Source organism: Eufriesea mexicana, unplaced genomic scaffold, assembly GCF_001483705.2.
Source record: "Eufriesea mexicana isolate 0111107269 unplaced genomic scaffold, ASM148370v2 scaffold5020, whole genome shotgun sequence".
In the NCBI taxonomy this organism is placed as follows: domain Eukaryota; kingdom Metazoa; phylum Arthropoda; class Insecta; order Hymenoptera; family Apidae; genus Eufriesea; species Eufriesea mexicana.
Window position 1 is genome coordinate 284,059 of NW_016912977.1, and position 11,195 is coordinate 295,253.

At 36.5% G+C, this 11,195-nt stretch overlaps 1 protein-coding gene across 1 annotated transcript in view; it reads right to left on the reverse strand.

The window, feature by feature from the left end:
• Window positions 1–6,913, reverse strand: part of LOC108551824 (probable cationic amino acid transporter) — a gene marked incomplete at its 3' end in the record, with an annotated part of 11,602 nt that extends 4,689 nt beyond the window's left edge. The window contains exons 1-3 of the mRNA XM_017906139.1: window positions 6,665–6,913; window positions 6,283–6,460; window positions 2,856–3,086 (exon numbers count right to left, since the gene is read on the reverse strand). Coding sequence (XP_017761628.1) covers window positions 2,856–3,086; window positions 6,283–6,460; window positions 6,665–6,913 — 658 coding nt within the window. The remainder of the gene's footprint in view (window positions 1–2,855; window positions 3,087–6,282; window positions 6,461–6,664) is intronic.
• Between the last annotated feature and the right edge of the window lie 4,282 nt (window positions 6,914–11,195).

An 11,195-nucleotide genomic window follows, 5' to 3' on the forward strand; every position in this document is an offset into this window, starting at 1 on the left:
GGCAAAGTATGTAGAAGAGCGTTCGTATATAAATAATTCTGCCATTGGTTTATCTTTAATAAATAATTGCCGAGTACGCTGTAAATTTAAGTAAATAAATGTTAAAAGAAGGAACAATGTTCGAAACAGAAGTAAAAATGATTTTTTAATCCGTGAATCGATCGTGGAACAGAAACTCCAATTCGTATGAAATTTAGTATAGCTGACAAAAAGAGAAAAGAACTCTAGCACGGACCCAGTTTGATAAAGAAAAAAAATGGTGACCGGAAATATTGAACCGAAACGTTTTATCCGATTTTTTCGTCTCGTGCACCCTTTTTTCCCGCTTTGGAAGATTTTGAAATAATCCCGTACTATTTCATTCTCCAAAATTGACCGCGTGTTATACCCTCGGATTTTTCTTCTTTTAAATCCCGTTCGTTAATTCATTTTTATTTGCGTAAAAATACATCTGGCCTTTGGAAATTTTATTTCATACGAAGAAAAGGGTTTATGGAATTTTGAAAGCACCGTATAGCCTAATTTGCATTTTAACGAGTGGTAATAAATATTAATTTCATCTCGTAATTATACCGCCTATTCAACTCTACAGGAATATAATATCATAAGGAAATGGGTTCTTAAAGATCCTTAATGAGACGTGCAAAATATTGAATATAGGCAGTGAATAATTCGAAAAAATTGTCGATGAAAAAACCATAAGATTCTGTTCCAAATATACGAAGTTATAAATTGGTAGAAATACACGCGAATTTCAATGGACGTATTTTAATTGGAGTATGGTCGGAATAGCGACTGATCAATAAATGAATTTTTTTCTTTTAACGAGTGGAATATCGATTATAGCAATCTCGCGCGAATAAACGAACGATGTGCAAACATTTATAAAAATTAGATTACTCCGAAACATTTTTTAATATTTATAAATTATTTTATTATCGGTTATACCGTTATTTCGTTATTACTTATGATTTCGTGCAGGAAGATATTCCGATATGTACATGCAAACGAACCTTCTGGCAAGATTCCGGTAGCGGGAAATTTGAAATTTTTTTTCGAGTCACCTTTGGTAGAAAATAAAAATAAGAAGTTTCATAGATTTTCTCGAAGGAGGCTAGACGAAGTGAAAAAAAGGAATAGAGAAAATCTGCTGACTATTCCTATTTTTCGACCACCATTGCTGCAAAGGCCGTCGAACCTTAGTTCGCGGTTAAATTAATTTCATAAAATTAAATCGACCCTTTTCACCCAGTGGTTTATACCTTCCTTCGCAATAAACTTCTTGGGCTTTGATTATCAGATTTTTCTGTCGCAAGAAAAATTCTGTGGACTCGGCGAATTTCTTTGTTCAATTGCGACGATTCTTCTCGAGTCGTTCAGAGAAGCCAGAACCTGATTAAAATTCGCTATAATCGTAACGGTCATTATTAAGTGGGTTTATAGTCAGATAATTTAATCAGTATTAGATCCTACGTAGGATCGAGTGTGCTAGAATAAAATTGAAGAAAAGACTGCACCGAAATTAATTTCTACCACTTACCAAAGATAGCAAACAGAATGTTTAACTCCCAAAATCAAAATTCACCCTTAGAAATTTTATAATCACACTTTGACGTCTATTACTTCCTATCTCAATTTAATTTCAAATATTAACTTTCACGCGGTCCAGGTTGGCCTAATTCTATAAGTATGAAAAAGTGGTTCACCAAGAAGGAAATTTCAATTGTCTATAGAAAAATTGTAAAACAAAAACTCAAGGATTAAACATTTTTAACTGGCAACAGTTCTTTTGCAAAATTAAATGTTTCTATGCAAAAAATTAAAAGGGAAGAAACACAGGTATCTAGTAAGGTAGTTTCATCTAGTTTGTTCGTCTGATACCTCTATAGAAATTTATAACTCGCGAGAGACTCGGTGAACGCATATCCCGATAGAGTAATCCAAAATTTCGTAACATAAGTTAACGTGACTGCGACATCTCGTGAGTGGAATAATCCGTCACTTGACCAAACACCCGAATAGAATCATCCCTGCACGCAATCGATTTACCGTGAATACGATGTTCCAGTTACGTGCGTGGTCAGACGTTCTGAAGTCCGATGCAACTTGCAACCGAGAGAACGGATATCCGTTTTCTTGCCTGAGTTATTTAATCAGCCCCTACAATAAGTGCCTGCATGGCGCAATAATCGGATGCAGTAGAATAATCTTGGCACCGAGCGAGAGAAACGAGTAGAACGAGTCAGCGGTTCATCAGCCTGGGTCGTAGGAAAGACTCTTTGCAGAGCAGCCTTTCGCGGGACATTCTCTTCAGCGTTCTATCCGTCTTCTAACGACCGTGACGAGAGCTGGTAAAGGAAATAGACTTTCAAATGAACCGTCTTTGAGCAAGTGTGCTCGCAAGGGATGCAAATTCTCTTCAGAGACGTGTCTCATGACGAGTAACACACGGAGAAAGATTATTAGGCCTGCGTGAAGTAGTATTATCACATTTTACTCTCTTCTGTAAAAGAACGCTTCTTGGCAAGCAGCAGTGGTATTCTCTGTCATTCTTTACGACCGGTCGTCTTTTAGTAAGCGATAAAGGTACCTCTTTGCCATACATTTTGCGAGGGAGCATTTTCTAGCAGGCAATAACAGCACCCCTTGGCATATTTCGTATGGTGCCATTTTTACCAGGTGATAAATACATTTGTAATAGATACAGGAACGTGTCATCGTGTTTTTATCAGGGGCCATTTTTCTCTTCCCGATATCGAGAAAATTTTCTTTCAGCTTCGCAATAAATTGCGAGAGGTATTATTAACGGATGACGAAGAGGTATGATTACGTGGGTAAATAGCGTAACTGCTCACCGAAAATAGTTCCCACGCTGTTAGCTATCGCTTTGGAAATGGCGCCATCCGCGAGAGCGTCCAGACAGGCGCTAAGGGCGCAAGCACACGCGCTCGTACCTATAAGGTACTCCAGTATCATGTTCCATCCAATAATGAATGCCATTAATTCGCCTACGGTGACGTAACTGTACATGTAAGCGCTGCCAGTCGTGTGAGGCACTCGTACTCCAAACTCGGCGTAACATGCTCCTGTAACACCAACACGAAACGTCATTTCAAGATCCCAGGACCGTTGCAGGACAGGAGACGATATGATTTCAATTCGGAACAAATTTCGGTCCATTATCATGCGCGACAATACAAATGGAAGCTCGTGTTTACGTATGACAGAACGCGACAGAGATCAATATAATGGTGCCAAACAAAACGAAAAAATTTAGAGCAGCAATCATTTAAGGATATTTTAGGATACATTTGAAAAAACACGAAAATTACGTTTAACGGGGTGAGAGCTCGTTTGCGAAGAGAAACGTTTTCGATTTACGTCAGAAAAATTGATGCATCGTGACACAGCGGAACGAAAGCCAAAGAGACATCAGTGAAATAATGAAGCAATGACGACGATTAACGAAATGACATGATAAATTAGCAGTCAGCTCCGCGTACGTCCGTTATCGACATTTTAATCCATTCGCTGATTCGCCTCGATAACCGGCCACGATCTGATGTAACAACTGATTAAAGCTTCACACGTTAGAGGCCGTTAATTGGCGTCGAGCATGACCGGTATGATTTAAATTAATTAACCTCATGGCGTTGACCTTTCCCCGATTCTCTTTTTTCCATTTTTTACCTCCATTCGCTGTGACAGGCTGGAGTAAATACCTGATTCTCGTTTTATCGTCGGAATAATTTCGAAACGTGCTAATTAACTGCATTTCCACGTATACTCGTATATTTATAGTGTTGATACTCGCTGGAAATATCATTGCGGGACTTGAAATACTTGGAAATTTTGACACCAAAGGAGATGCCATTCGTGGTTCGCATAAATGGTCATTGTCGGTCGTGCTATCTTCGCGTTTTAAAAATGTATATGAATGCTAATAACTAGAGAGACAAGAGAAAAGAGAGACTGTAATGTTGAGTTACGTATTCCATGCTTCGAAATATAGGATGATTCTAAAATCTGAGCTGGGTTATGTCTGTTTCGAGTATAGTTAAAAATCGTGGTGGAACATTTGCGTTCCTTGATAACAAACTCTCTAGATATGTCAGTGCATTTGCAACCTACTGTTATACTTTGTTATTTACATAGTCGGTATGACCTTTCTGTGTAAATTGATACCTTGGGTCATTCTACAAATAAAAATATAAAGTAAGGCAATTAAAAACTCAATACTACGCGAGATATTTCGCTTTTTCTTAATTTATAATAAATACTCGAACGTTTTATTATTTTGAACATTTTTTTCTATAGAATTTTCTACTAAGTGATATTAAATATTAAATATTCTGCCAAATTTTTACTCTCTTTCTCAAAAGGTCTAGCATTTACTGACTACCCTGCGCATATCTCGTGAACAACTTTTTAATTTTATTGGTCACGGAAGGAGCTCGTTAAAAACCATCGTCAACGATGCACAACTACCTTTGATACGCCCTGTGCTCCTACTTCTGGTGACCCAATACACGGAGACAACCGAAAGGAATTACCAAAGCAAGCATTCAACGGTACATAACAAAAGAACGTCAATCGGCATGGCTCTCATAATCTCACGGAATATTTTCATTCCACAGCCTCTATATTTCCTTGAAAAATATCACGAGTCAACGAAAGAAGAAAAGAAAGATATCGTAGCCCGACGATAAAAATCGAAGCTAAAGAAAGCGATTTATCTTTCCGCTTTCATATATAGCGATTCGGGAATCGAGCGTACGGGGTCGCCACCTAGATATCCACGGGCGACTACGGGGTTCACGCGTCTCAGGTCACGGAAGTATGGTTGACGCGCACCCCGTAAATCTAATCCGATGTTATTTTTCACTCGCCTCGAGCCACGATGCGTGTCCTTTCTTATATGTGTCAGCAGACAGAAATGTATGGGGAACGTGCACTATGGTGATCATGCTTTGTTCTCCTAACCATCAGGTTGAAATTAAATTCTGCCTCTCGAGCAATGGAAAATGTAATTGTATGAAATATTTAAAAAAAAAAGTAGTCGACAACGAAAGATTTCATAAAACAAATTGAATTTTTTCAATCATTTTTCAAAATGAAGATATTCCAAATATTTCAAGATCGATCCAATTCTCTAAAATATAATCGTTTGTTCTTTTTATACACTGATATGTTTCAGTTCTCTATAAAAAATAAACTTTCTAAAATTCAACGAATATTATTATTTCACAAAATTAAAGATTGAATATCTGTTATACTAATTGTTTCCAAATATATTATAATACACTAATATAATATACAAGTAATATATAAATTAATGTGCAAATAGAGATATAGAATTATTTAAGAAGAATTAAGTTCATCCAAAAGTCTTCAAAAAGTCTTCGCTTTTAAAAGAGTTTCATAAACAACGTGACTTCGACCAATTTAGAGTTATAGTCTCCTTTTTACAAAGAGAGCCTTGTATTTAATTATGAAAATATAGACTACACGTAATGGTTCACTATTGGACTGCAAAGTGGAAACTTCATTGCCAAGAGTGTTAACAATTTTTGCAATTAGCCAAACAACTGCCAAGTAATATTTGATGAAGTATAAACGTTAAACGAAGAAAAGTGTAGTGAGGCTATATCTGTCCAGACAGCCTATAAGTAGAACCAGGCTGTACATTCTCAGACAGGTTCTATAAAATCTGACATGCTGACACAGTTACCAAGTAGAATACAATCGCCTGTAGGCATCAACAAAGTAGAACGGTATTATATATGACATTTTAAGAAGGCAACCTTCGTACATAGACTTTAGTAAAAAGTACGATAACAAAGGTATCGTAAGGTAGCCACGATTATTTTTCATGCTACAATCGAGTGAAGCTGTCTGCTATAATATTTTGCGATTTTTACAAGGCAGCAAGAGAACCATCAGGGTTCACTTGGCTAAATTTTGCCGAGCGAGAACAAAATTGGACACGATGTTTCGTGGCTCTGAATCGATTTCGACGGCTTTCACAAACACCGTAAATCTAATCCGACCACGTAATCCACGGTAAATATAGTAGAGAACTCTCGCTGGCAGCAATAACGAAACAACGCTCTCCGGAAAAACAAACTCCTCCGCAGCTGTGTATACTATCTTTTCTCCAAACATTTTCCGCATAGAAGTATCAACCTCGTTGATTTTCGATATTTCATACAGAGTTACTATACTTTCCTTCTCCATTCTCATTTTATCTTCTTAGTGGAAAAGTTCTGGCGAACGACTCACCGGAAAAAATAGAAGCAATGGCCGCGATTATGAACGAGATGACGACGCCTGGTCCAGCGACGCTGCGCGCCACCATCCCTGCGACTAGATACATCCCTGTCCCAACGCAGGAGCCAACCCCCAAGGACGTTAGGTCCAGAGTCGTCAGGCACTTCTGTGGAGCAAAAGCGGAAACACCCTATGTTAAAATTTTCATTCCAATTTATCTGTTAGACTTATCCCTCAGTTCCATTACGTCTCTCAAATTTGATTTTAATTTTTATTAAATTAAGAGCAAAATAAAAAATAAAATAGGATTTTATTTCATTTTTAGAATTCAATCTTTTTCCAAATATGTTTGTTAAAAATATAAAAATAGAGACACTTGAAATGAGATTCAAACTGAATTATCGGAAGTTCTGGCAAGAGATAAAGCTTTATAGGTTTGTGATAAAAATGAATCTTGTGACGCATCGCTGATCCGTGGCCCAGTTCCCAATAAAGAATCCGTATTGCATCTGCTTTGTACCGACACGTTTTCGTAAGGAGGTAATATTTCCACGGAATTTCCAACGAACTTGCAGGAAACAATAGGCTGCCGCCTAGAGGTACATTTCGGAACTAACTTTGCCAATAAATGGGTGGCCAACATCGGCGGCCAAAAACTTCACCCGTTTATTCTGCTTTTGGAGAAAAGTCGTGGAAAATACGCGACGATCGAGCGAAAATTCCGGGAGTCATTTACAAAGAATAAATACGTAAATAAATAAGTCTTTGTAATACCAAATATTTAAATACTTGATATGAATATCGAACAACTTCCACATTAATAAATAAATAAATAAGGATTATAAATGAATAAGTACTTGGACATCTGTTGGTGCAAAATACGATATCTGGCACAAATTAAACGATTAATATGTAAACAACAATTCTCCAAATAATAAATTTTAAATATTTTCATAACTTGTCAATGATTCTTCGAATTTTGCTGATCTTGATATAGATACATATTCTGATGCATATAAACAAAGATGTCACTTTTGGAAACAGATAAATAAATAGAGACCACTGTTAAAAATTGTTTAACTCGGCACCAGTGATAAAAAACAATTGTCAAACTAATAAAAAAGAGTCGTATGAAGATGTCTATATGAAAACAATTTTTCAGAAATGAGGGAAATAATTTATTCTTTTATATTTCAAATAAGAAAATTGAGGTCTAGATGAGAGAGCAAACATCTTGCGAGAAGAAATAAATTCATCATCTATGATTGATCATATGACCAGAACAGGGGAATCTGAAGAGGCATAGGAGTCGAACGCAAGGGGTTGTAAAATCCTGTTAAAAATAGCCGAGATCAATACGCGCAGGTGGATACCACACACACGGGACGCTTCTTTTCCTCAAGGATCCAGAATCTCAATGTCAGTTGTCGTGTCACCGGAAGAAACATGGAAGCTCCTGCTCAACACAGGAGCTAAAGGCGATTTGAATTTATCTGCAACTCTATTTCAGCTTGTCTATCATCGAATCGCTCCACTCACAAAAATCAGCATCCACTGATTGGTCGACACATTAATCAAATGCGTTACAAAAGTATAATATTCAATATTCATTTGAATGATTTTTATCTATTTGTATATTCTATTATTTGATGTTATTTTTTTATACTTTTAATTGGGAAAATACGTTTGACAAAATGAAGATACTTCTGTATTCATTCATACGCGTAGGTTATGTTGGGTTGGGCCGTTTGAGGTTATGTTCGAATGAGATCAAAGGAAAGTAAAGGTTAACGTGAAGAGACTCGCCTGTAATTTCTGCTTGGAATCAGTCGGATGCAGTGGATCGGGTCCAGCTTTTCCCTGATCACCCTGAAGACCTTCCACATTTTTCGTTCGTATAAATTTTGCGAAGAGCTCCAGGCCCTTCTTTCGGTCCATCAGTTCGAGCTTCATTTTTCCTGAAATTAAACAAGACAGAGATATTATGAGATATTAACATCTAAAAGCAGACTTGAAAACAAGAAATGACTTTTCGCATTGCGATTATCTCTTTTTATAGAAATTGAATTTGACAAAAATTTTAATTTTGAGGTTAGGATACGCAAATTTTTTCAAATTGTTTTTGTGGATCAATTTACGTTCGGGGTAGCGAGCTTCCAGAATAATCGAAGCTCAGTTCATTCTCATTATATACGGTGACTAGCAATTTTCTGTGTAAGGAGATTTTAATGGCGCCATTTTTAAATTTGAAGCTTCCTAACCTAGATGCAATTAACGCATACTTGCATCTTAGTTTCCTCTCCTTATTTTCTATTCTAGATTACGAGACCTAATTTATGACTTCGTTCGCTTAAATTTAAAAAAGAAGTAATGCATGTTTAAGCCTCGATAATTTGATGGAAATGAAAATCGAGGAAATTCAAGTGGAAATTCGGTATGAAGCTTTGCGAGTGGGTTCAATGGTGTCCCGTGCGGTTTTTCTAGGGGAGTCGCACGAGCGAATTATCGATTTATTATCCAGCGACGTCTGGCGTCGTCTGCGCAGCGTGCGCCCTTTGTCCTTCCGAGCGATATCCTCGTAAAGAAAGACTCAAGCAATAGAAGAAAATTACATCCCGCGACCTCATCACTCTTAGTCACTGGATAGGAGTCATTTTGCTCGGAAAAAACTATCTTAAAAATGCGGCAAAACATAACCTCAACGATCAAATACAGGAGTCATTCGAACGAGTCAACCTTAATTTCTAGCAATATGTTTGACCAAAAATAAAGCTTTGGGATATTTACTTGAATTCCATGGAAAACTAAAAGAGTGTCTTTTTTATGCGATAAAGAGGTTAATCAAAAATGGTAATACAAAATTTTATAATTGGAAAGTACTGAGCTATTTAAAAAGGTAATATTTTTGCATCGAAGTAGACACTAGATTGAAAAATATGCAGGAAAATATTGCTATGGTTCCGAAAAGAAGAACATATTCTGTAAGAAAAGAAAGGATTATACAAGGGTGTAAACAAAAAAGATAATTGTTTAAAGGAAAAACAACGCTCTTCGTGAAAGACGTTCACGAATAAATTATACAAGGCACGATCCGACTGTAGCCTGGTACCTATCGAAATGGTGCTTGCACTCTGCCATGCTAATGGAATTCCTGATCGTTGTTTAATCGGTCACAGGGTCATTCTGCATCCAAGTTTGGCCACTTTAAATCAGTCATAATATTTTATGCTATCTGATCTTTCCCGTTTCTCGATCTATTAACCTTATTAACCTTTATTTATTTATTTAATTATCGGAAATATACATGGTAAACCGATAATATATTTAAATATGAATAAAATAACAATTTGATTTAAAAAGTTCATTAGGTTAGGTTAACTTATAGTTAAATTCTGTTTAAATTAAATTTGAGATTAAACTTAATTGGATGTCGAAATTTAAGTTATGTAAATCTGAAATCCGAGCTCTGGGTATTTTGAATTTTATATGACGAAAATCGTTGGTAATTTTATATAACCTCAATCGTGCAGTCGTCTATAAATTGTGATAAGAATTTTTAAGTATCAAGCATTAGGAATTATCTTAGAAAACTTAATAAATTCTAGTACACTATCATATGTTTTTGAATTTACCGCCAGAAGACTACCTAACCTCAACAAAGACCCCATCCAGAGGCGACGACACAATTAACAATAGCGTTCATTGTTGCAATCTGGTTCCCTTCGGAATTTCAGGTACAAAGGGACAGTGCAAAAAGTAGAAATGCTAGTGTACACATCAGCTGACAACAAAGAATGATACGAACGTGCAAGCTTATCTCAAAATGCTCGACATTCTGGATTCAGATTACGTTTTAGAAAAGCCACTGCAGAGGCGTTCTATTAACATACACGAACATTTCCTGACCTCTGACGTTTCTGTTCGTGCTGGAATTATGAATATGAAAATTATAAACACCATTTTGAAAATGATTGTTCTCAGAACTTCTGTACAAAATAATTACTTTACAAATTACAAAACGTTTATAAATAAACACTTACAAAAAAAAATATAGATAAATACGTAGATTCATTCGAACGAGATTAAAATTCTCGTTCAGTCCTGTTTACAAACGTTTCCTAACCTCTAAAACGAGTATGGATATTTTAAGAATGATCATTTCTAAACTTTGTTTCGTATTTTTAGGTACGTTTCCATGAAAATGAAGTAGAAGATTTACTCGTTCCTAAGTTTCGTTCGATTATGCGAAATAAAAATGTAAAATACGCAAGCAGCTTAAATGGTGGTTATCTTGAAACGGAGGAGAGGAAAATCGGGTTGGGCTTTCGGAAACCTCAACCAGCTACAAACCGTGTATATGTCCGTTATCGTAGAAAATACCAGGCTACATACCAACGAGCCATTTTTGTGGTTCGTTACTGACCGAAAAAAGCCACATCCCACCTTCGCAGTGCGAGGGCGGCTAGAAGTTGCGATTATTTCTTGCACGCTCGTGTGCATGCTCGAACGTCACCCATGAAATTGTGAAACTTTCATCCTCCATTCCATCGTGGTATCGTTTCACGTTTAATTGGCATTTCCATTTCCACGCACATTCTTCTCTCGTTATATACATTCGCTGCAGATAATAACAAATACTGCAAAATGTTCGTCGACAAACTATTGTCTATTTATTTCAATATCTCGAACAGGACAAATTATAATTAGAGATTGGAAGATTATTTATGAATTGATCGGAAAGTAATTAGGTAAAGTACTTCTTCAGAGATGCTCCTTGATATTATGCAAATTTTATTCTCCGTGTACATCCATCAATTTCCTTTTTCTTTTCTCCTGTAAAAGTGGGAATATCGTCCTCTATTTTAAGTTTACAACAGTTTCACGAAACACACTCCGATGGAACTTTTCGAGGGTTAGCTCGATAC